Here is a 26980-nt window from a genome sequence, read left to right as displayed (position 1 = left end):
GTTTATAGTTTGGGCATGCTAATTTTAGAATGAGGACAAGGTTCAGTCTGATATCATTTGAGTAAGGAAGTCCATGAGTTGCATAAACCCCACCAGAGACATGTTCTCGCCAATTTTTCCACTTGATGGTGGTTCTCGTTGTCTGCTCAGATGATGGAATCCCCAAGCTGTTGAGTCTTTTGTATACATTTTGTTAATGCTGGGCAAGGTCAAACAAACTATTAGCAATGTCCGGTCGAAGTATGCTTTTTGTAGATGGCTGCTGGGATCACAAATGCATTACTGCCTTGAGCACCCTAGTCCTCATAGCAGGACTTATCTTATGATTACTACATTTCTGTTTTTTATTTCTGTTAACATAGATCTGGGTGTTTTGGGTTGAGAAATCCCTTTTCAAAGATGCTGGACCTTGGCCGATTTTTGGGGACTGACACTTATGTTTTATCACCGACGGTTCCTGAGAGTTTGAAGAAAAATACATAAAGGCTGGGACAATGGGAGAAAGCAAGAGCCTGCAAGACCCAGATAAAGGGCCAGGGAGTTTCTGGTAGTGTATTAAAGAGTCATGAGGTGGTTTGAAGACTGTGCATCTTTATTTGGCATTTTGACATTTAATGGTGCAGGCCATGGTCTTCTGAGCAGAGCTTTGGGCACCGGCACTAATTTTTTTGCAAATTAAGCACTGGGAATGCTTCATCATTGTGTCCTCTTCTAACTCTGGTCATTGGTCTGCAGTGAGCTTCTGCCTTTTATGAATAGTTCTATATGATATGATACTATGAGAGTACCTCTCCTTGTTAGAGGTACTCTTGTTCTGAAGATGGAAAGAATGGTAATGTTATTTGTATTGCTGTTTGCTTTTCACTTGTAATCTAGAGGGTCAATCTCGACTTGGACATAGTATTTGGGTCTACATGCCAGATTATGCATCCTAGAGCTTTGATGAAGTTTTGGAGTCTGTTGTTTGAGGTCAAGTGTGAACTGTTTCTTTGTTGAACATTTCTGCCTGGATTGGTGTCTGTAAGCAAGATCCCCCACACCCACCCCAACTTGACTTTACAGAGTTACTAGATTGATCAACAAGTATTGCCATCTTTAAAAACAATCAAGGCAACATTTTATTGCTTTTGTTCGATTTTGATAAACCAGACTGTCACACAATTGACCATATAGAATAGCAGATGCCCGACTGGCTGAGCCAGTGACATAACATTGCAAGGTTAATAGCATCAGATAAAATAACAAATCTTTCCCCGCTTTTGACCCTCTGTCATCGCAGCATTCATCCACAGCTGGTTCCCTCTCCCTCGGGCCCCCAGTTCTTGTCTTGTAATCCAGAGAATGATGAGGATTTTCAATCCTCAGGAGGGCATTGACCTGGTATTGCCCAGATTTTATAGTGCTTGAACGACTAACCTCTAGCCTTGTATATGGGAATTTCCAGTCTCATCAGTGTTCCAGCTTGGATGGATGGAAGATAACTATCCTTCAAGTAAATGGCAATGTCTGTCTTCGCCATCACCAGTCCCTACCACAACAAATCGATGCGATATCTGTCAGCATCTATCTCCTCAGTAATATGGAGGAGGACAAGTTTGGGATTTCGGGGTAACTTTCAACTCGACACCCGTTCTTGGTATGACAACACCCCCTCCCAGAACGGGTTCAGCCTTGTCAGATTGTATGGAAAAAGTTGCCACCTTCCACTGTGCAATGCAAGCAGGTTGGCAAGGTCGCAGCCCTCATTTTCCATATCTGATCCCATGCGTAATAAATCTTGTGGAGGTATTTCAATTGTTTTAAACGGACCAGTGAGACGATGGCTGCCAACACAATTCTACAATGAGGAATTAGTTAAATGTGTCCATTTCAAACGGCAGGCCTTATACAGTCACTCCTCTTTCGTTAGGGAATCCACACACAATACATGTCTAATTTTTCAAAACATACTACATTTGCTATAAGTACAGACCATTTTCCTGGACCTTAATAAGTCCTGTATGTATCTTGGACCTTGATAAGTCATAGGTGTACCGTACGGGAAGCCAAATTTGCCCATGTGTTGAACACCTTTGTCTTGGATTTTTCTTTGTACAATTGTTACGTCTTTCTAATTAGCCTTGAGAAAGTCCAGTGTTGGACGAAACATGAGTCCGCTGAATCATCTATATTCGATATGGCTGAATCATCTATATTCTTTATGATGGGGTGAGAACAATTAAAGAAACTACTCACCATTTCTTTTTAGTTTTGGACTTCTTGTTTGAAGAGGAGAAAACAGGGGCTATCTTATATTGACTGTTGGCAAAAATACATTAACGAGCCTTAATACTACATGTTTCTATGCATGCAAGAGTGCTCCAATATTTATATGTTTAATATCATTTAACGCACTCTGCCACAGTCCTACTGGCCTTTCAGAAAAAGCTCAAGAGAACCTTTGCATTTGTCTCTTCCATTACCCCATCATGTTTTGGTGCACTGCACACAAATATATGCAATGGAAGCCCATAATAAGCAAATGGGGGTACTATAAGAATGTGGATCTGGACCCAGCTGATACCGAGACTTAAATTTGTTATGGCACCCAACTAACATGTAAAATGCTGAGCTGCTCTATATTACGCCCACATCTGCCCTATCTGTGGAGGAATAAAAGATTGCTCTGCAGCGTAACTTGAATAATTATTTTCTGGGTGAAATGGTCTCCTACTTATAACTGTACAGAATACTGTTTGTAGATAAGACATTTAACAATATTTTGCATTTTCAGCTGTTTAATTATGATCATAATGCAGATATCCGTTTAGCTTGCTTTCATAGAAATTGCCATTATCTTAATGAAGGTATAGATTGATTGCTTACTTTAATAAAGTAATCTGTAAATATACACACTAAACAACCTTTGTCTGTTACATGTATATGCATGAAATAGAACTTGTTACATGTGTCAATATGTTTTTTCTTAGATGAAGAAAACAGCCTCCATGTTGTTGTAAACTGTGGTGAAGCCCTCTTGAAAAACAACACCTATTGGCCTCTTGTTAGTGATTTTATTAATATTCTTTCACATCCAAGTGTCGCCAAGAAATTCCTGGAGGATCATGGTCTGTTAGTAACTTGGATGAACTTTGTATCCTTCTTTCAAGGTGAGTTTGCTAACTGAAATTGATACATTCTCTTAAAATGTAGAAACCACTTGTATTTATCAGCAAATGGTTGTTGATTCAGCTGAAAATGAACCACATAAGACACTGGCATTATATAGGCTGTTTTAAATTCTGATTGGTAACTTTGGAAACAGATTGTAATTTATTTAGTGTTTTTACTCATTTTATTGTGGGCATGAAGTACTCAAGTGCAGAAAGAGTGCAGTGTGGTTTCTAGCCTCAAAGGAGTTCTGCAGAAATCTACCTTCCTTACACATTATCGGGCTACAGCTTGGCATCAAGAAAATCAAAGCACTTGGTCAGCATCCATTCCCAGTGCCACACCATTTATTTTGAGATTATGCACACATTGTATCATACTTGTACCACTGTAATCCAACAACTGTCTAATTTGATTTGATAGATGTTTTTATAGTTCTCTATCTACTCTGTGATTACATACAATGTCATACCATTAGGCTATAACTCAGATGTACAGGGGTGGAATGTAGGCCATGCTAGTGCTTTGATCCTGAGAAAGTTCAGTCCTTGCTTAGTCCAGCGCCTTTGTATATATGTGAATCAGCACACCTAAGTGGAAATTTAGAGTCTCTTATCAAACCTAGGTCTTGGAGCGATTCATTTCGCTCTAAGCAAGTACTCATCAACAGTTTGTTTCAGAGTGAAAAAATCCATACAACCACAATATAAAAAAAATCAATACATAGCCAATATAAGTTAGGACAGCGATACAAAGAACGCAGTAAAAAGAAACAAGAACAATGTTAAAAAATATATAAGATAAAAGCGTGAAAATGTAGACGAGCAACAAAGTGCGTATGCAATACATTTGGTACACGAGTAACAGTTCCCATTCACATAGTATTACATTATCATTCTTGATAGTCAATACTGCCAATGCTAACTTCAACTTAGTTTATAGACTATGACATAGGACCCCTAGGAGTACTCCATTGGTCATCAACCCACAGGCTAATCCCATCACATCCCCTCCTAATGGGGCTTGCTAGACTTCTTTATTGTACACAAATAAATGAATAAGCAACTACTGTGGAGCAAGACCATCACTCATCTGGGAGAAACCAGATCCCATGTCCTTCACATTGGCCTGGAAACATGTATGTTGTGCATCCCCTGCACAACTAGCCTACTCTGTAATACTTTTATGTAGCTTGGATACCCAAGCAAGCTGATCAGTGTCTATTTTGTGGCTTGTATATAGTGAAATGAATATTTGTAGTGTGCTTTTGGGGGTGTGGAGATTTGAGGAGGATGGGAGCAGAAAGTGTCCAACTGGGGAGGAACAAGGACCCTGTAGTGGAGTTTGGAGGGAAAGAATGAAAACATATCTACATGCATTTGCAATGTATTTTTTAAAACCTTTATTTAATGGTTTTCAGTTAAATGGTACAGAAACAAGAGATAATTGTGAGGAGACAAAGATGATACGCCGCATAGACAGTGCAGGATTTGTTGCATTGAGAATACATTTCAGTAAGGATTAGCGAGAAGGCAGACAGTTGTTAAGGGCTCAAATAATATGCAAAAGAGGTGGGTCCCTGCGAAGTGGGACAATGGAACAGAGTGTGGGATATCACATGACGGGGTCCTGGTTGTAGCTGTCCGAGGGAGGTGCATTGAGAGGCGCTTGGGGGTGAGAATGGGTGAGTTGGGAGTGAATGTGAGGAGGTAGAGTCCATGAGGCTTCCAGATATCTTTAGGGCAGGCTGTAAGAGGTAGCAGAGAGGAATACACATCACCGTCATGCCACAGAAAGTCATACTGCGGAACCAGGCTTTAATGGTGGGATGTACACAACTGCCCCAATGGAGGGCTATCTCTCGTTCGGGCAGGAGAAGTGCAATAGCAGCAAATCTGTGAGCATTAGTGGGAACGGGAGAAACATTACCTAGAAGTATTGATAGGAATGGAAATCATCTTGGAGAGGACCTGGAACACTTCCTTCCATTATGTACATACCGGTGGGCAGGTCCGGGATAGATGTGGGAAATCTGCATCTGTGCTGCGGCATTTGGGGCACAGGCTGGATCTTGGAAGGGTCAATACGGACCAGTCCGCTGGCGTTAACATAGGCTATGAGTAAAAAGCGGAAATGCCGAAGTTTGTGTCTGTCATTGGGGGAAACCTGTTTAGTCTGGGCATAGCAGAAAGCCCAATCCATATCAGTAAGTGAGTGTCCCAGGCCCCTCTCCTACAGCCTCCGAACTCCATCTACATTAGCATGTTAAAGAGCCAAGCATGCGCGATAGTTTAGCGATGAAATGCAAACCATTTGGGTCTGATATCAAAAGGGTAAGTGGAGTTAATTTATCAGGGGTGAGAGGGTAGGATGGAATATGGGAGCACATTGCACCGTGGAGTCTAGTGAAAATAAATCTACCCATGAAGGGGGTGTTGGAGTGTGTAATTTCGAGGTTGTGGGATAGCACATGTCCATCCAGCAACACATTCCCATAGGAATGGAGGTTGTACTTATGCAGAGTGCGTTGTACTAGTTTTTCGGTGGTGAGTGGAAGCTATGTGTTCAGGAGAAGGGTAAGAATTGGCGAATATAAGTAATTGAAGCCCAATATGCCACGGAGTTTCCGCCAGGCCCAGGAAGTGGTAGATATGGTCTGAATGTCATTGGGTCCAGTCTAATGCCCTGTGTCAATAGTGCAGTCAGGGTTGCACGATTTGCTGGGTCCCGTTCTGGTCTGGCTACCACGTGTCAGGGTGGAACCAGAGATATGCAAAATGGGCCTGAGCCACCAAAAAGTACAGCCAAAAGTCGGGGACCGCGAAAGCCGCCGCAATCGTAGGGGACAGTTAGGATGTTCCAGGTAAGTTGAGGTCATTGGCCAACCCAAACCAATTTCAGAAGTAAGCTTCGGAGTGTAGAAAAAAAGGCCTTGGGGTAAAGGTATGTGCATGCTTATGAAGAGATACAGGAACCGAGGGAGAACTGTAATTTTTATAATGGCTATGCATCCGGCCATCAATAAGGGGAGTTGTATCCAGCAGGCAATTTGGGTACAGAGCTTGTCGACCGCAGGGCCATAGTTCAGCCGGATAACGTGCCCTTTATTCCTGTGTAAAACCACTCCCAAATACTTTGTGGTGTCGGCAGACCATTTAAAAGGCTTTTCACAGGTAGGGGGAGTGGTGGAGGCAGTAAGGGGAAACAGCTCTGATTTTGTCCAGTTAATGCAGAGGCCGGACTGTTTACCAAATTGAATCACTTCCTGGACTATTGGAGTTAAATTAATAGAAGGATATCGTACGAGAAAAAAGGATGTCCTTGACGTACATGAACATAAGGAGCGGCCCGTGGGAAACTGAAGCACAATGCATATAGCATAACCGGAGGTGGCATACCAGAAGGTCCATTGCTATAATAAATAATAAAGGTGAGAGCCTCGGGAGATGTTGAAGGGGTCAATGAGGGAACAATTAATATGGGTGCAAGACGTTGGGTTTGAATATAATAAGGAGATGAGGACTGTGAACTTCCCGAAGATTCTGAGTTTCTGCAGAGTGCCTTCTCTGCGTCGACCAGGGCGACCACTGCGTGGGTATCTGGGGATATTCTATTTAAGACTTAGAAGACAGTGCACAAATTTAAAGAGGTGGACCGATGTGGTATGAATCCTGTCTGCATAGGTGACAGTATCGTATCTAACAATGACAACAACTGATTAGCTTGAGCTTTGGGCAAAATGTTATCATCGAAATTGAGGAGAGAATGTGGGCAGTACAAAGCACAGCGGTTGGGAGTCGGTCCCAGGTTTCAGTAGGAGGGAGATTACTGCCTCTCTCATGGAAGGGGGAGGGTACTGGTAGTAAGGGCTTCTGCGTATACCTTCAGCAAATGGGGGAACAAAGTAGATTTATAAGGTTTATAAAAGGCTCCCGTCAGGCCAACCAACCCAGGGGCCTTGTAGCCATCCAGGGATTCAGTCGCCTGGGTTATTTCCTCAGCTGTAAAGAGTTTGTTTAGGGACTGGGATTAGCCATCAGAGAGCCAGACCATGACTATTTCCTCCAAATAAGTCAGACGCACCGACGACTCTGTGGTGAGGCGAGATGTATAAAGTGATTTATAGTAGGAAGATACTTCAGTGAGGATGTCTGCAGTGGATTTGAGAAGGGTGCACTTGTCCAGCTTCAGAGCTGCAATATGTCTGGGTCCGGCAGGAGGACGTAGGAGGCGAGCAAGTGTCCGACCAGGGTGCCCGTCCTCACCATATTTCCGCGCCATAACGTATTTACCCAAAAGCGCATCTACTGGTCGGCCAGGTCGGGGAACTACTCCAGCAAAACTGAGGATTTACGGAGAGCAGGCATCAAGGTATGGCGGCCAAGATTTCCTCGAGCCCCAGCCCAAAGCCTCTCCAGCAGCGATGGTCACAACAGGGGAAGCAAGTTAGGGCGGAAGTAGTCCCCGGGTGTATTTGAGCCACGCCGAAGCTGCGAGTAATCCAGTGGATGCAACCACTCATGTGGGTTAGAGGGCTGATCGGGGGCTAAAGATTGAGCTTCAGACTCTGAGACACTGAGATTTAATTGGAGAAAGTCCAAGATGCTGTAACCAAACTCAAATCCAACAAGTCCCTGGGCCCCAACGGAATTCCTGCTCCCCGCGGTAGAAGGAGTGAGCAGCAGGCAGGTACTCGGCGTGTGGCGGGTAGCTGGCGATGGTTAAGGGAGTAACGTGGCACTCACCGCGAGTAAATGCCGATGGCTGGAGCAGCAGGGCAGCACTCACTACGAGGTCGTAGGCCGCAGGTCCACCTCATTGGCTGCGCAGCCTTCTCAGTTGTCCAGTGGGGCTGCAGGCCACGTGGTGCAGCGCAGGGACTGGGCGATATGTATGGCCACCGCGGCCCCTGCAGCGCCAGCCAGTCTGCAGGCAGGCCACATCCAACAGAAGAATCCGCACCAAAGGTATTTGCCGCACCAGCCCTAGGCTGCAGCCTGCCCTGCGGGAGTGGCGCAAAGGAGCAGGCCCAGCCCAGGTCCGTCCTCCGCCCCAGTGTCATTTGCGGCAGTCCAAAGCTGTGCCTTCACAGGCATGAAGCAGGCAGCAGCTGGGTAGTTTGAATAAGATGCGGCAGGGGGGCAGGCTAGCCCACTGCACCTGTCGCCACAGGGCCTCTGAGGTGTGCCAGGCTCCGCCTCCCTCGCAGTGGACCTAGACAGCCGGGGATGACATTGGATGCCACCAGCAGGTCAGTCTGGTCCCCAGGCACTCCGGCCCTCTCAATTACGCCGGGTGAAGAAAGGATTGAAGCCGCAATCTATAGGATCAGGGCCGTGGGCTCTGGAGCTTCACAGCCGAGCGGCCACCACGGTCGGCGGCTCGGCCATGCCCCCTGCATTTTCAATTTAAAGTAGTAATTAAGGGCCAGATGTATCAAAGGGTTTTACCCATTCTGTGTCTATGGGAAAATGTGTTCATACATATGGCCCAAAGTCCCATACTCATGTAGTATGACTCAATATCACACTACACTACCCATTTAGTGCAAGCATGTTGTAAACGTGATTACTTTACTGTGGGTCTGAATTTTACACCCAATTAATTCTGATGCCACTGGGTTCGGATTTTAATTGTATTTACTTGGCCATTTTTCCTGGTAGATTCCACCTGCTGAAAGTCATCAGGGAATACAGACTTTATTGCACCCCGTAATTACTGGGTTTGACAACTTCCATACAATTCAAAATTCCAATCCTTTTTGCAAACATGAGTTTGCGCAGGGGTCTGAATTTACAGGCACACTTGCAATCAAACCCAAAGTGTTTACATGTCAAGCAGCATTTTACCACAATAACATGTGTTGGCCCTAAGCCACAAGAAACAAGGGTGAAGAAATAAACTGACCTTTAAGGAACTCTGGCTATTTACTGAATGTTCTCTGGCTGTAAATGGCTAGTTGGGCTTTGGGAGAGTTTGTTACTCATTGGACTAAGCTTTGAACAGCCGGGAGAGCTTTACGAGGATAATATAGAAAGAAGTTGGCAAGAAATGGAAGAGGATTATCGGCATGCCATGCACACCTTAGAAAGAAAGTATTAAAAGAACATAGAGGAGGAGTCTTACTGTCCTTATGGGGAGGGGGGCAGCGCAGCTCCCTCTCCGAGCCTTGTTAGGCCTTGGGGACCTCATTTCTTAAAGGTGGGTACTGTGGTTCCCACCATATACTTGTTGGGGGCTGCGGGGAGCCCCAGCCGGATCCCTGCATGTAGTGGGAGCAGGCAGTGCGTGTTCCCAGAGGGAGCAGCTACTAATACTGCTCCATCCAGGCATAAGCAATATTTTGATTTGTTTCTCCACCCTATCACTGCGGGAAGGGAAACTGATCAAAAGTGGACCACAAATGGAAGACTTCCCAAATCAGACCAATTATTAAAAAATCTTCGGCCGACCCTCAGGATCTGCAGAACTACAAACCAATATGATTACTTTCCTTCTCCAAAATCATAGAAGAACTAGTGAATAACCAATTGACAAAACTATTTAGAATTGAATAAACTGCTAGACCCCTCCCAGTTGGGTTTCCGTGCGTCACATAGCATGGAATCAGCATTACAGGATGTAACTGACACAATCAAGCTAGCTCTAAACACGGAGACCCCAGCCATGTTAATCCTCCTATACTTGTTAGCGGCTTTTGATACCATCTCCCATCAGATAATGGTTCACAGACTGAGCGAGTTTGGTATCAGTGGAAAAGTGATAAAATGGCTAGGAAATGTTCTCTCAGAAAGAACGCATGTGGTGCAGCTGGTCTCGTTTACCTCACAGTCCGTGATTATAGACAAAGGTGTACCTCAGGGTTCTACTCTTAGTCCCACTCTTTTTTAACATCCTCCCTGGCTAAGCTTATTAGATCATGTGGATTCGATACCATCTCCTACACGAATGACACACAATTGATCATTAAGATTGATCCCGACCCTTCCCTCACCAAGGACAAATTTAAAAACTGCATGTTGAAAACGGCAGCTTGGATGACTGCAAACTTTGTCCAGCTCAATACAAACAAAACAGAGATTCCCCTATTCAGAAAAGCAGACGAGTTATGGTCTGCTGATTGGTGGCCTCTGGAACTGAGAGCCTCCCTGATTCTTAAAAAATTTGTGAAAAATCTCGGTGTCCGACAGGATGATAACTTATCCATGGATGAACATGTTAAAAGCATCTCCGGCACATGTTTTGGCCTGATGCGAATGCTTAAGAAGATGTTCCTGTGGATACCTCTCTCTGCCCGAAAATCCCTTATTCAGGCACTGACAGTGAGCCGACTAGACTACAGTAACTCCCTACTGGTCGGTTCAAGGGAATGACTTCTCTCAAGGCTCCAGGTGGTTCAAAACACTGCAGCTCGCCTTGCTCTGAATCGTCCCCCATGATCTCCATCTGAACCCCTACTGCGCCTGCTCCACTGGTTGCCCATAAAAAACTAGCTGTATTTAAGTTCTTATGTCTGGTCTTTAAAACACTGCAGGAAAGGGGGTCAGTGTATCTGAAAAATAAATTAAAGCCTTATGTCCCCACCCGACAACTCAGATCCAGCGACCAGTAATTACTGTGCCCCTAAAAGGATAAATAAAGCCAAACTGGGTGGCCGTTCCTTTTCCTACCTGGCCCCCCATCAATGGAACAAACTTCCATTCTACGTTTGTTTCTGCACTAATGTATTTCAGCTCAGAAAACTCCTCAAAACCTGGTTATTCAATCTCTAACTGGACATGGTTTTGCTTCTGTGGTTTGATACTGCGGCGCCGAGAGATCCACCTGGGGATGATTTGTTGCGCTTAACAAATAATAAATAATAATAAAAACTCTGCTCCTTGCAGACGGGAGCCTTTAAAAGCTCCTGCCTGCTGGAAGTGGACTTAGTGTTTGCTCCTTTTTGGCGGGAGACAATAAAAATGCTACCACTAAATGGGAGTAAACACAAGTTTCCCTGCCTGCGCTGGTTGGGGCAGGGACACTCTGTCCGAGGGTTGGGCTCCCCGGGACATAGCTATAGTGAGCCTGCCCCAGGGGATGGGGTCCTCTGGGACATTAATGACTCGGGGAGGAGGGCTGTGCGACCACCCTCCCTTTAAGTAATCGTCCCCAGGGGGTGAGCTCCACTGGGCCATTAATGGCTCAGGGAGGGAAGCTGTATGGCCCCCACCCCTTATTTAATTTTCAAAGGGTTGTTTTCATTTCAACCCTTTAGGAAGCTTCCATAGAGAGACTGTCACTTCAAAAACTGCTCATTTGTGGGAAAGCCAGAGGGATTATTACTTAAAACTCACCTTATGGTGGGGTTGCCTGGTCTTGTTTTTTTGCACCATACCAGAGAAAACAAAGTCGAAAGGTATCTCTTCAGATCGGGTTTCTCTATTGACCAGACAAGGTTTTTCAGGCAACACACATGAAAAGAGCATTTACTGACACCTGCTCACATCGCTGAAGAATGTAATCTATGTAAGACCATCTTCTCTAAACTTCTTAATCGTCAGGCAATCAAGTTTTTTTAAAATAATGATGCATTTTTTTCTTTCTGGAATTTAATCTAACAAGATACTATGCGCCAGTCTCCTGCTCTACAGACCTAAATGTAACTCATTTAACTAAAAACTACACATCCTATTGGGCAAACAAGGCTGTATGATCTTGACTTAAACTGGGCCACTACATTTAATTTTGTTATGCGCTAGCCATAATTGTGACCTTACATGTACAGGCTCCATCAAATACCAGCTCATCAACTACTAGTAGGGCATGTAAGCTGCCTGTTCTTTGCTGCCGCCATCTTTGTTGTCAGTCGTTGACATTTACCATCCAATTTATCAACTGTCTCAACACAGGTGACCCTCAGTTTAATCTGAATCTCCTAGTCGGTGAATCGTATTGTGCTGAAGACTGCACTGTCAACTAACCTGTTGACTTAGATTTTTTCCAGGGGCCTCATTGTGTCATCAATGACAGCTAATGATATTGCATTCTACCACAGCTGTGAATGGCACCAATCCTTTTGGATCCACTAACCATCTTGCAATACATTGATCTGCTAGAAACAGGTTAGTGTTAGATTCCTTACCTTAGAATATCCCCAGGCGTCAGACCGGATCCGGAAAGTTTTGCGTAGCAGTACCCCTGCGCGTCGGTAGGTGTCGTCTGCGGCTCCGCGTCCGTCGTCAGCGTCGTGATCGCCGGTATGATGTCGTCGGATTACTTAGACGCCACCCTCGCGCGCTGACGTCAGTTATTCTTTTTTCTGCGCCAGCAAGCGCAGATCCGGGAAGAGCAGTACTCCTAGTCATTTTTTGACTACTTTTTTTGATCTATTTTGGATCACTTCTCGAGTCGACCTTCGACTCGTGGTGCCGATAGGGATGCCCGGCTTTAAGCCCTGCGACGACTGTAACCGCTTGATGTCGGTGACCGACCCCCACCGTCGGTGCCTTTACTGTCTCGGGGCCGACCATGATGACAAGTCGTGCCCCGACTGCCGGGCCTTGACCTCGAAGGCTAGGCGGGAGTGGTCCCGTAAGCGGCTCGAGCTCCGGCAGTCAGCCCGCGCCGCTCGAAGTCCCGGTCTAGGAGGCGGTCGAGGGGCCGGTCGCGGGGCCGCAGTCATCGCTGCTCGACGAGCCACCACCACTCGTCGGGCTCGAAGTCCTCAGGTAAGTCGACGCATTCGAAAAAGAAGTCGAAGAGGCGTCATTGCTCGTGGAGCCTGAGAGATCTGCTGGCCTGCCAGGCGGCCCACCCCTCGGCAGGACTTATTGTTGGCCTGGCGGTCCTGACTGAGCAGAGATCCAGAGACGGCAGCGCCTGCAATCTGAATGGCGGACGGCCGGCGGGCCCGCTGGGGGGAGACTGAGGCGACGGCTAGAACGGGTTCCTGAAGTGGCGACTCCGGGAGCGGGGGTGCGGAGCTGGTGACTACTGAGGGGCATAGTGAGACGGGCCTTCCGTGGGGTGGCCCCCCCCGCTGAGTGGTCTCCCTCCATCCCCCTCTCCTCCCACCTTGATGATGGGGGAAGCTGCTGCCGTTGGGAGACGCCGGATTCCCCCCCTGCCAACGCCTTCCGAGACCGGGCGGCGCGGACCGGGGAATTGAGTTCCACTGGCCGAAGTGGAGGCCCGACGGCCGGCATCTCCCATGCCATTGGTGATCAACGCGAGGGGATCCAGAAGACGCGAAGGTGGCCGACCTACCCCCCTGTACTGCGGCATGTACCGGGGCCATTGACGACGCTGTTGTGACCTGTGGGCTGCTCTTTGAGATGGTGCACGCCGCTGAGGGGTGCCGGGGGGGCCCCCGGAGCCGCCTGGACTCTCGTGCTGCGGCCTTGTGGGGGCCCGAGGAGTGCGGTGCCGCGGAGCGTGGGAGAAGGAGAGGGGCGAATGAGAACGCCAAGCGATCCGGTGAGAGTGGGACGCCTAGAGTGGACAAGGAATTGCCAGGAGTGTCTCCAGCGCAGACGACCGTGCCCGGTAGCTGACCGAGCCGGCCTGAGGCAGCCACGGTCCGAAAGGGAGCTCGGGCACTGGATGGGAAGGATGGCCCGGCGACCACGGGCCCGGCCCTGGGGGCTGTGCAGGACGGCTCTGTACCACCCCTCCTTGACCAAGCCTCCGGCGGGGATCAGCAGACTGACAAGCTGGACTTGATCCTCCAGGAGATCAGAGACTCTCGCCTGGCTATGGAAACCCAGCTGGGCGCCCTCACCACGAATCTCTCTCTATTAAAGGCTGACCACGGTAAGCTGGCTGACATTGTGAAGGACCAGGGGATAACGTTGGCGGAGCTGTCCCCGACGGTGGCAGAGCACACTACCTCTATCAAACAACTGCAGGAGCAAGTGACGACCCTAATGGACCGGGTGGAGGATGCCGAAGGGCGTAATCGACGCAACAACATCCGCGTCATTGGGCTTCCGGAACGCAGTGAGGGGTCCCGCGCAACGGAGTTCATGGAGCAGTGGTTCCGCGATCATGTCGCCCAGGAGGGACTGTCGCCGTTCTTTTGCGTGGAGCGGGCGCACCGGATCCTCACAGGGAGGCCTAGGGCAGGTCAGCCACCGAGACCGTTGATAGTCAAGATCCTGAACTACCGGGATAGAGACATGCTCCTGCAGAAAGCCCGGGAGAAATTGCTCTTTGATTATGAAAACCAACAAATTTCACTATATCCGGACTACACAAACCAAGTGCAACGACAACGGTCGTCCTACTATGCGGTCAAGAAAAAGCTCCAGAAGGCTAACCTCCGGTACGCCCTGTTATTCCCGGCCCGCCTCAAGATCATCCATGACAACAAGACCCACTTCTTCGAGAGTCCTACTGACGCAGAGGAATGGCTGGAGGTGATGGGCTTTGAGGCGACTCAAGAGGGGGCGTCTGGCAGGTCCGGGAGCGGCTCGGATCGCGGAGGGATAGTTTCACCCACAACGTCGATGCAACCCAGACGACGCAAGCCCTCTATCGCACAACAAAGGGAAGATCAGATGTCAGCGGTCAACATGGTGGGCTCTTTCCGCGACGAACAGGAAATGATTAACACGGATACGGAAGACAGCACACCACACTCAGACTCGGAACACAGCGTGATACTGTTCCCAACGGTGACGCCGAGAGCGGCGGACGAAATCCTGGACAACGGTCTGGTGTGAGGGCCCAACCCGGAGCGCCCTAAAAAACCTTTGTCTCTTACTGATATCCTTTTACTGATGTTTGGTGGGGGGTGGGGATGCGGGGTGGGGGATGCAGGCACCTTTTGCTTTGGGAAGTGCTACCTCCTACGATATGGGAGGGGGACTACAAACTTGGACATTGTGGGCTTGGCCCTTAATGACTGGACTCTATAGTTTGGCTTCTTCTGACCTTTTCGAACTGAGACCCTCGAGTATGTGTGGAATGTGCTGGACGCGCGAGCAAGAGAACCCCCCCTTCCCTCCTTTTTTCCCCTTTCCCTTCTTCCCCTTTCCCTTCTTCCCCTTTCCTCCCCCTTGATCTTCCCCCCTTGCCACCCCCCCCCTTATTCCTTACTCCCCTAGGGAGGGTAGTTGAGAGGCAGATAACCTGTGCACAGACTTCCCCGGCGGCGCAGTTGAGCCGACAGCGTAACACTGTTAGACTTGATGGACAAGGTACAAGCTATGCCACCCCCCAAGAGCGAATGCACCATTGTTTGGTTTGTTATGTTATATATTTCATGGTTCGGCACAGCAATGTTCTTTAGCTGCGACACAAGAGTTCGAGTTTGGGGTGGGTTGAAGTACGTCTCCTGGCTTATAACTGTTAGTCTTTGTGCTCTGGCTACGGGCATAGTCTCGTACGACATGTATCATCGACTATGGCAGATACTGTAGGGAAGTATAGGCTGGCCACCTGGAAGGTGCGGGGACTTGATGCCATACAAAAGCGACACAGAGTGCATACATACTTGCTCCGACAGCACACCCACATTGTATTCCTCCAGGAATCCCACCTAACGCACACTGAGACACTCACAATGCGGAAAAAATGGAGGGGGACTGTGTTCTCTACGACATATTCTGCCTTCTCCAGGGGGGCTACCATTTGGGTGAGGTACGGTACCCCCTTTGTTGAACTGGATAGGAGGGTCGACGACCAGTGTAGGTATATCTTAGTGAAAGGTGAATTGGACGGCTCACTCGTAGTTCTGGGTAGCGTATATGCCCCGAACTTTGATCATGACACATTCCTTGCGAGGGTGGGGCGAGCATTGGCTGACTGGAGGGATATACCTTGGATTCTAGGGGGAGACTGGAAAATGGTACTGGACGTAGCCCTTGATAGATCGCACCCCCCCCCCCCCCCTCCCTCCAGGCGACAGGTGTACAAAGGATAGCAGACTCGTTTAGGGCATGGATGCAGGGATGGGGTCTGACAGATACATGGCGCACACTCTACCCGACACACAGGGAATACTCCTACTACTCCCCGGTTCATGACTTGCATACCCGACTGGACAGATTCTTATGTACTAAGTCCTTGATGTCTAAATGCACGTCCTCTGATTATCTGGCCAAGACCTTCTCCGACCACAGGCCTCTGACACTCGACCTACACTGGGGGAGGGTACCATCTCCGGTGCCCACCTGGAGACTTAATCCGGCACGGTTGGAGGATGCCCCTTTCCGTACTTCCCTGTCGGACACCCTTGACAATTACTTTCAGGACAACTGGGACACAGCGACCTCTAACTTGATCGTGTGGGACGCCATGAAGGCTGTGGTGAGGGGGGCGGTCATTGGCCAGGTGGTAGGTGCCCGGCAGGAGGTCCACAGGAAGCTGTGTGACGTAGAGACTCGCCTACAGGCGCTAGAAGCGGCGATAGGTGAGAACCCGGATTGCGCTGGAGAGTTACGACTGTGTAATATCGAGCACGCCGAACTCTTGGAAACTTTGCGGGTTATTGATTACAAAGACTACCTGAGACGGCAACAGGCCGACTCAGACAGATCGGGGGCTTTACTGGCCCGGATGGTACGAGACAGGCCCGAGGTACCAATGATCACACGGATTAAGAACAGCGCGGGTGAGCTGATAACTACACAATTGGCCATTAATGATGCTTTTAGGGATCACCTTAGTACGCTCTATGCTCCCCCCCCCCCCAGGGAGGACCGTGCAGCGATGATGGACTTCCTGCGAGACTTGCCTTTCCCGGTTTTGTCCCGAGTGGAACAGATGGGGATAGAAGGACCCATCACGCAGCAAGAAATTAAAATAGCTATCCGATCCCTTAACCGGGGTAAGACTCCCGGTCAGGACGGTCTGCCGGTAGAGTTTTATCAGTCATATTCTGAGACCCTGGTCCCTGTCTTGGAGAACATCTATAAAGAATCATATGAACTAGGTCACCTGCCTGAAACGACAATGCAAGCCTCAGTTATCTCAATCCCCAAGCCCGGCTGGGACGTCCTTGATCTCACTAATTACAGACCCCTCTCAATGCTCTCTACGGAGTATAAAATACTCAGTAAAGCCTTAGCTCTGCGGATACAGTCCCACCTTCCGACCTTGATTCATTCGGATCAGTGCGGATTCCTGCCGGGGAGAAGTACTTCCCAGAACACGAGAAGACTCCATGCCCTCATGGCTGCGACGCCGCCGACTCTACTTTGGGCCGGCTGTGTCGCTCTGGACCTCCGCCAGGCTTTCGACTCACTGTCCTGGGGGTTTATGTTTGAGGTCTTGCAACGTTTTGGCCTCCCCGACTCCCTGATACGATGGATCCGGCTGTTGTATGCACGCCCGACGGCTCGAGCACGCACGGGTCGGCACGTCTCCTCTAGTTATAACATATACCGCGGCACTCGACAGGGCTGCCCACTGTCGCCCCTGTTGTTTGTCTTGACCCTCGAACCTCTGGCGATCGCCCTCCGGACTGGGATGGCTGAGCGGGGCATAATCGTCGGTGGCACACCCAATTTGTTATCAATTTACGCCGACGATATCCTGCTGTATTTCCGGGATCTGGAGGAGGATCATTCGGACCTAGCGACCATTTTTACCCGGTTCGCAGACGTGTCGGGACTGGCGATTAACCCGGCGAAGTCGGTAGGGTTCTACTTCCAGGAGGGACAACGACCAACCCACTTACTATTTGGTACTTCCCGAATCCCGATAGCGCAAGACACGTTTAAATATTTAGGCATACGGGTCTACAGACGGCCGGAGGACCAGATCGATGGCAACATTAGGCGGGCCATTGCGGGCCTCCGGAGTAGTGTGCAGTTCTGGACATCTCTGCCGCTGTTCGTCATGGGTAGGATTGCTATATCTAAAATGGTCATGCTTCCCCGATTGCTTTATTATTTTGTTAATCTACCGGTTCTACTCTCACATACCATTTTTAATACCTTGAATACACTCTTGACCACCCTAGTCTGGGGTTCTGGCAGGCGGAAAATAAGCCTAAAAAAACTTCAACTGGGAACCAGGCGTGGAGGCCTGGGTGTACCAGACTTTCGCGGTTACTATTACGCGAGCCAATTACAATGGCTATCAAGATGGGTGGCGGGTAGACATTTGCACGAAATCGGCTTTACCGGTGAGCGGCGAACTGCACTCCTTACTACTTCCCGGGGCCAAAGTGCCCAGAGACTGCCACCCTCTTTTGCATACCGCCCTGATATGTTGGCGGAAAGCTTTGGCATACACGTCATCGGCCCCATCGTATGCCGACAACATCCCCCTCTTGGGAATCCCAACTCCACAAGGTCGGTTGACGCACAGTAGACTACGGCCTTGGACGGATGCGGGGGTAGACAGAGTGGGCGACTTGTTTGGAGATGGCGTGCTGTTAGATCACGCCTCCTTTGTGCAGGCCACGGGAGCCCCTCCTCGATTGTACCTCCTACATGCCACGGTCACATTCTATATACGCACCACATGGGCCCCACAGCGTAGCAGACCAGAACAACATGAGCTAGTGTACCTATTATACTACATGGGTACTGGGGGTCACCTTGTGAGGTGGGTATACCATGGCATTAGGGAACACGCTGCTATGTCCCTTACTCCCCTCAGGAACACCTGGACGTTAGACACAGGGGAGGACATGACAGATGGGGCATGGAAGGTTGTCACGGAACACCCTAGAAGAGTGTCCAGAAATGTGAAGTTTAAATTTATCCAAGCCATGTTACTACATCGGGCATACCTTACCCCACAAAGGCTGCACAGGTTGTTTCCTGCCTCTTCCCATTGCTGTCCCTGATGTCAAGTGGAGGAGGCTGGCCTTCTCCACATGTTATGGTCCTGCCCGCGTATAGAAGACTATTGGGGTCAGGTACGACACATCCTAAACACTGCCACGGGCATGCAGATACCAGAGGGGGCGCTGCCGTGCTTGCTGGGTCACAGGAACAGACCTAAAGGTTGTAGGGCCCCACTGAAGTTCATGGACTTAGCATTACTACTGGCGGTCAGGACACTGACTATGAGGTGGAAATCTGCACGACCCCCGACTGTAGAGGCCTGGCGGTCCGAAGTACTGAAGTGGGGTAGGGCTGAAGGTACAATACTCAGGAGGGAGGAGGAACGAGGGCTACGGAAACACCCAATAGCGCAGGAGTGGGAACAGATACTGTTGGAGATGTAAGCCGTGGACTTGATGCCCTCCCAGGCAGGGACTACGTCATAGGAATTGGCTGGGCAAGGGTGGCGGGTCCACGAATAGAGAATGGCCCGGGGTGCGCACAGGATGGCCAGAGAAGAAGATGATGATCACACTTTTTTTTTTTATTTTTTTTTTTTTTTTTTGAAAACCTTTATTGACAATGAAAGCTCACAAATACTGGCCTACAACCCCACGGGCTGGCCAGAAACAGAATGGTCAAATAACCAGCATACAAAAAGAAGATCTGCACAGGATATAACATCAGGAGCACTGGTGAAACAAGAAAAACCATCGAGCGTTCAGCAAGAGCAGGATAATAAAGGTTAAGTTTTCTAGCACGGGGAGGGGACCAAAAGAATAACGGGCCGTATATGAGAATACAAGGGAGGGACCGCGGCAAGCCGCCATTTTATAAACACAACGTAAGAAAATGAAGCCATATAATCAAATCGAGCAAAGGACAAAAACAGAATCAGACCATCAAATAGCGACAGTGGCAACAATCAATCGCGCTCACTCACCTCCGCCCCCACCCGAACAAAGAAGACGTGGTCAAAAAGCCCCATCACAAAGACTATGCAATACGCACCCCAACGGAAAAAGGGCACCTCCATAAAGGAGGAAGGGAAAGAGGGAAAAAAGACAACAGAAGGAACACCCGCCAGACCATGCATCCTCAGGGGGAAAAACAGGACAATAAAACCGGCATGCGATGTAACAGAAACATAATACCAGAATAGGCAGCAAACCACAATCAGCCACACACCGGAAGAAGGACAGAAAACCCCCGGGGGAGATACAAGGTGACAGAGTCCCGAAAAAGTGAATACACAAGAGCCATAGAACAAAAAGGGAAAATAAGGGGGGAAAAAGACCCCCCGACACAAACAGACCCCCCCCCACCCACCCCTAAGCCCACCCTGCACCCCTGCAGAAGGCTACGGCCTACCCCCCCGCAGCGTGCCTGTCGCCCTAAGTTGAACCCGAAATTTAGTGGAGCAAGAAAAGTTGGAATTAAAAGACAAAAAAGGGGGGGGGGGAAAGGGAGGGAAGGAAAGAAGGGAGTAAAGACATACAAACATACACACGGGGGAGGGCCAAAGACAGGAGTAAATGCACCCATCCACCCGCCCGGGTTAAGGGTCCAAGTCCTCGGGAAGCCAAAGAGTATCAGGCCAAAGTCCAGGAGCACTAACCAGTTACACAGAACCATATCAGGACACAGAGATCATCCAAACCGTTCATGAACCACCGCATATAGGAGCCAGTTTTCATCAGCCCTGACCCTTTTTATCCAAAGCAGTAAGGGTCCGATCCAACGAGGACCCTGCCAGAAAGAACAGAAGGCAGGCAGCAGGAGAGTCCAACGGCAGTCCAAAAAAGACACAGGAAGAAAAGCACGGAAGATCCAGGAAATACACAGAATGTAGCAAACGATGCAGGCACAGTTCCAAGGATATACCCATAAAAGCCGACCCATCCGGGCCGGCACAGGAGACGTCATCGGGCAGTGGTGATTGAGAGGGACCAGGAGAATCATGAAAGTCCGGCAAAACAAAATCCGGCTCCCGGGCCAAGGGCAGAGGAGGCAGCACAGGAGGAGAAGGCGCCATCAGGTTGCGCGCCTCCGGGGTGGCAGCCGGGGCCGAGTCCGCCAGGAGAGTACCAGCCACACCCCGCGATATCAATGCCTCATCCGGTCGCGGGGGCCCGGGAGGCCCGTAGTGAGGAACCGTCTCGAGAGCCAGGAGTGGCGCGGCCACCGATAGCCGCCAGGATAGCAGGATGTTCAGGATCCCCTTAAGTGCAGGAAAACATTCACAGTATCCGACACCCGGGCCTTGTGGCGGGCCCCCAGTGCTCGTCTGGGCCCGGCCCAAACAAATGGGGCTGGTCGCCATCTTGAGAGCCCGAACAGGCCGCGCGGCCAACAACCTCCGCCGGGGCGGCAGTAAAGCAGATGAAGTCCCGCCGACAGGCAGAAGAACACCCCGGACAGGAAGGGGGGCCACCAGAAGAAGGAGATTCGCCGGCCCCCCAATGTCGCCAGTCCCGTTCTCCGAGTCCGGGCGGCAAAGAACAAAATGGCCGGACCGGAGAACAAAGGGGGAGGAAGCCGAACACACGAGGAACCCCAATAATGAAGGGCAGCGTCACCATCCAAGGCTGCTGCCACACAGGAGTCTCTCAGCCAGGAACCTCCGGCTCACACGAACAGCGGCCCTCCAATCACCTCCAGCGTGCCCCGAAGGGCAAGCCCGCAGGCTGCATCCGGCCCAGGAGCCGGGACGAAGAACCAGGCCAGTCCGCTCTCGAGTCCCGGGAACGGTCGGGGACACTGCACCGGACCCACAGCAGCCAGGACAACCGGAACAAGTGGTAAGTGCCTGCAGTGCGTCGTAGTAGTACCACACAGCAAGGAGGGCTTCCCGGGGCAGGATAAATGCAGGATAAATGTGAAAAACACAGGCGGGCGAACGGAGCCGAGCTAAAGCGCGGCCATCTCGGTCGCGAGCTAGGCTCCTCGATGATCACACTTATTTAGATGAGTCAGTTCTCCGAGACCACTAGGCCCGGGGAGATGACATGGCCTGTGCAGAGATGTCAGGAGGCGTACGAAATAGGGTGGGGAGGGTTAGAGACTGGCGACGCCTTTACTTATGAAGCCATAGATGCATACACATTGAGAACTGATTGAGCATCCATAGCTCGACTTCACTTGTAAAGGAGTACCACTTGTATATAGGGATACCCGGGCTGTGTGGATGATTTGTATAGAATACATGTTATGAGGAAAGTGAGTCCGATGTTTCCAATTGTTGGGCGGAGAAAACCAGAAAAGACTGTATAAGAGGTGTAGAAACTGTAGACCTGATGCAATATCTGTAGCAGTCATCAATAAAAAGTAAAAAAAAAACAACAAAAAAACAGGCGTCATTGCTCTTCCGACTCCCCCCCGACGCTTGCTTGATGCGGCCGGGGGTTTGGGCGACACCGCCAACGCGGCTCCGCCGGAGCTGCAAGCGCCTTGTCAAGCTCCATACTCGCCGGTCCCTGGGCTGCACGTGACGCCGGAGGAGATCAGCCGTTCCTCATGACCGTGAGGGCCCGCTTCCCTCCGTTGGACCCTGCTGAGGCGCCTTCGGGCCCCGCATGTCCGTCTGGGAGCCCTAGCAGGCCGGCGGGCGGCTCCAGCCCTGGCGCTGTCGGGTGCTTTGGCCCCGGCGCCATTGACGACTCCGGTCCCGACGCCGCAGGGCTCCGCAGGATCCGGGCCTGGATCCATGGCATCGCCAGTCGACCTTACGACCCCTCCGCTGACGCCGTCCCCGGGCTTCGTCCCCGGTTCCAGCCCCGGCTACATCATTTTTCCCTGACTATCAGGATATGGATGACGAGGAGAACTGGGAGGGGTCTGAGGACTCTCTGGCAATGCAGTGCCAGTTGAGCCAGGACTGGGCAGATGAGCTGGGGGAGGCCAGTGGTCTGGACACTTCGCCCGACACAGGATTTGTCTCCCCTCCTACCGTGGCTACGGAGGAGGGGGCTATTTACAGCGTGGTGTTGACTAGGGCAGCCAAGGCCTTGGCTCTTGAGCTCCCTGCCGCGTCCGTGAGGACTAACCTCCTCACTGAGGTGCTCAAACCGCAGGCATGCTCCTCGGAGACTCTCCTGCCATTCAACGAAGCCCTCACTGACGTTCTGCTTTGCACCTGGTCCAGGCCCTCTACAGGCCTCCCTGTAGATCGGAACATGGCCTGACGCCACTGCCCGGCTCCGGGTAACCCCAGCTTCCTGTCCATTCACCCCACCCCGAGAGCCTGGTGATCCAGGCCTCTACCTCCCAGTCCGCATTTCCGACCGCTCCCCCGGATGGGGAATCCAAAAGGTGCGATCAGTTTGGCAAGAAACTGTTCTCCCTGACTTTGGGGCTGCGGTCTGTCAACACCGCCTGCCTTTTGGGCCGTTACACCCACTCTCTGTGGGATGTGGTTGCGGAAGTGCTGCCGCAGTGCCTGGAGGAGGCCCGGGCAAAGCATACCCAAGCCCTGGCAGAAGGGCAGGACACAGCACGCTACTCCATTTGGTGTGGACTCGATACCACGGACTCGCTGGGTAGGGCGATTTCAACGATGGTGGCGGTTCGCCGCCACGCCTGGCTGAGGTCCGCCAACTTTTCAGGGGATGTCCAGGCAACAGTCATGGACATGCCCTTTGATGGCCGTTGCCTCTTTGGCGACAAGGCGGACAGTGTGCTGGAGCGTTTCAAGGACTTCAGGGCTATGGCCAAGTCCTTGGGCCTAGGCCAACGCCAGCAAACTTCCGCCTCTCGCTCCTTTCGTGGCCAAGGAATGGGCGCCCCCACACGTATAGCCAGCCGCAGACTCAGGCTCAACGCAGTCGCGGCTACCGCCGTGGCGGTTATGGGGGACACCGGCAGGGTCAGTCCACACCCGCCCCTGCAGCATCTGCCTCTAAGCCTTCCTAGTCCGGCATTTCAGGCCCATTCCTCGCCAGTGGGGGGCAGGGTCCGCCATCACCTCCCCCACTGGGATACTATCACATTGGACAGGTGGGTGCTGCAAATCGTCCGAAGGGGCTACTCCCTTGTGGAAAAGTAAATTTTGCCATGTTCTGTGTCCCTACGTGTCATCCATCATATGTTATGTGTGCATGACCAATATGCATATGTTATTCCCCATGTCCGATTCAAGACGCAATTACAGTTGTGTCCTCCTCTAGTATGCCAGTTTCCAGTCCTCGTGAATACTACGAATATCAGGCCTATGTAAAGCTACGTTGCCACGTTTCTCAGTGTGCACGTTATTCTATTATAAAGTCCCCGTTTCTAGGCCTCAAAAGGGCCTGGACACCAGATTCAGCTCCTGTCTCCTGAAGCCTCGCTGAGGAGCGATCCAGCCCCCACCTGTATCCTCGACCCTTCACTTACTTCCTGCCTCGCAGTGCCCGGTGCAGCTTGGCTCTGCCTCTGAGTCTGCCAAGACTATGTTATGATTCCAGCTATCAGTTTAGTCCTCCTTCTCTGCATTCCTAAGCTACTGAACTACATCAATAGTTTCCGTCATTGTCTAGCCTATGCGGCTCCATGTTAAGAGAAATACTGTATTTAATGGTCATTTAATATTCTTCATCACGCACTATATGTAGAATAAATGCATGCTCCAGTCTTAGAGTCAGTTAGCTTTTCCCCTCATGACTTCCAGTTTATATCAACATGTTCCCTAAACATCAGATACTAGATAGGGTTTAGGTACATGTCGCTCCGACCCTCCAGACTTCAGTCTCTGCTCCTAGCACAGAGTTCATAGCCCCCAGCTTCTCCTCGTAACACGTCATTGCCAGTTTGCGCGCACCACCAGGTTAGAGGTCCCGGCTCCTTAGGTAGCCCCCTCCTATGTTTCCGCCCATTCATGACATATTCTGTTACGTTTGCATCACATGTCTGAGTTACACCTTCTTTTTACTCTTATCTTTCGCGACTGCTACGCGTCACGCCTTCTGCTCCACCCACTGCTACGCCTACTGCAATGTAATGCTATGTGTTTGCGTTATGTATATATGCTCATGTATTGTTATTAAAAGTCAGCGCGCTCATCCCAGACCCAGCCCCAGCAGCTGCTGGGCCCTGTCATCCTATTCCTATGCAGGTTGTCCTGTTCCTGTCCTTTATGCGGTAATAAACCTGCAAAACTCCCACTACCTCGAATCTTGACTCTTATTTATTGAGCTATCTGTTATGATATATGTCTAGTCAAAAATAGGGTATTATTTATTTATTTACCACATAATGGCGCCCGAATAGGGACTTGCCCTTTCCCCACGCGTCGGTGAAGCCACGCCGACCCCCTGACCCTCTGCAGTCGTGACGGAACTCTTCTGCGCAGTGGCAGATATTTCTGCTCAAGTATCCCTCAGGCCCACGGAGGAGACGGAGGAGGCGGTCCAGCATCCAGACGAGACGGTGGAGGAACGCGGCGAGTCCCGACCAGAGCCCAAGCCAAGAGTCCAAGGTCCGAGGTATCCGGAGGTCCACCCGTAACTGAAGTCCGAAGTTCGTCGTCGTAGCAGTCCAGTCCAGTCCGAGGCTTTCCGTTCTTGCTGCCCGGTGAGTACCGTTACTGGGGTGGTATCTAGACAGGGTCAATTTAATTGACTCTGGTCTGTGGGTTGGTGGTACACAGTCCCACAAACGAAGTGTCCACTTCGGTGGATGCGGGTCCTGACGTGTCTCTTTAAAGAGACCGGTAAGTTTCGTGCTGTTTCAGCAGTGCATCTAGTTTCTGTTCTAGTCAGTTCTGTTCTCGAGAAATTTCAAGTATTTCCAGGTAGTATTCTGTTCGAACTGTTGTTTTAAATGTTTTTTATGTATTCCAATGTCGTGGTATGAATGGGAAATAAGTATCGTGTTTATTGTGTATTGTATTGTGTCTAGATTACAGTTCAGTCATGCCCATATTTTCCAAGTTACGTCAGTTAAAAACTAGAAAGGGTCTGCTGGAAGCAGCAGTTCCCGTCCCGCCCAGGGACAGTCCAGGTCACTTTATGTATCAGAAACATGGCATAAGTGCCATATTGTATCTAGATTTATGGGTAGAATATACCAAACAGTTAGAAGAAAAGTATAGATGGCCCGTATCGGGTACATGGGATGCCGAATGCATCATGCGAGTAGAAGAAGCATTATGGAAAAAGAAAGCCAGACAGTCACAGAAAGATGCCATCGAGTTATGGCGCAAAGAAGCTCATAAAAGAACCGAAAAAGAAATCAGAAAGACAGAACTAAGTAGAGAATCCCAAGAACGAGCCCAAGAAAGAGAATTAATCGAGATAGGTGAACGAGTTAGAACTGAGCAATCAGACAGACAGAGGAATGCCCTCATTAAGGGTATGTATCCTCTTCTTGCTGAGGGCTTGCCAAAAGCGACCCCGGAGGCATCCAGTAATTTCCCGCCACCGTTCGTTCCGACCAAGCTACGTCACAAACCGACCGCAGCTGATATTTTTATTTCGTCCTATCTGGACGACACAGTCCCCGAATATGCAAATCCTGTTCGCGCTCCGCCAGTCCCTGTAAATCAGGTATTTCCTGCTCCTCCAGACACCGGGGTGCCCTCAACAGCCCCCCCGGGTCAGCCCGCCATACAAGTCCAGCCCACGTTACAATTACCGACCCTGCCAGGACGGAAAGCATCAGTTGATGATTCTAGTTTAGGGGCCGCAGGAGGAGGTCTTCCTCAAACCCCGCCGCCATACAAGCGTTTATCAGCACTCGAATTACATGCTCAAGCATCACAGCGTACTCCTAAAAGTAATAAGTCTGTTGCAGAGATCAGGCAAACCCTTGGCGAATGTGTCTATGACCCAGTTCCAGGCGAGTTTAATATGGTTTTATATTCCGTACGCGTAAGGAGAGTGACCGAGTATCTAGTCACCCTGCCGAATATGAAAGAAGATCTAGACAGGATATATCGTTTCATCCGTACAGGGGATGACCCACAAAGTATTAGTGATGCCATGTCTCAAAGGAAAGCCGAGATTCAGCGCATGATATTAAAGTTCTTAATTAACTGTCTAATAAGAGAACAGGATTACCCGTCTAAAGACCCGGAAGAAATGAAAACT

General features: G+C 50.1%; 1 protein-coding gene across 5 annotated transcripts in view; it reads left to right on the top strand.

Annotated features, from left to right (window-relative positions):
- The window catches only part of UBR3 (ubiquitin protein ligase E3 component n-recognin 3), a 1992321-nt gene that overhangs the window by 499389 nt on the left and 1465952 nt on the right, over positions 1 to 26980 (top strand). For all 5 annotated transcript variants that reach the window (XM_078681592.1, XM_078681591.1, XM_078681590.1 and 2 more), the window contains one exon: positions 2970 to 3149. In XM_078681592.1, the coding sequence (XP_078537718.1) occupies positions 2970 to 3149 (180 nt within the window). The remainder of the gene's footprint in view (positions 1 to 2969; positions 3150 to 26980) is intronic.

Source organism: Lissotriton helveticus, chromosome 3_1 (genome assembly GCF_964261635.1).
Source record: "Lissotriton helveticus chromosome 3_1, aLisHel1.1, whole genome shotgun sequence".
NCBI classification, from domain to species: Eukaryota; Metazoa; Chordata; class Amphibia; order Caudata; family Salamandridae; genus Lissotriton; species Lissotriton helveticus.
The sequence above is the reverse complement of the archived record's forward strand: the minus strand, read 5'-3'. Positions and strand labels throughout refer to the sequence as shown.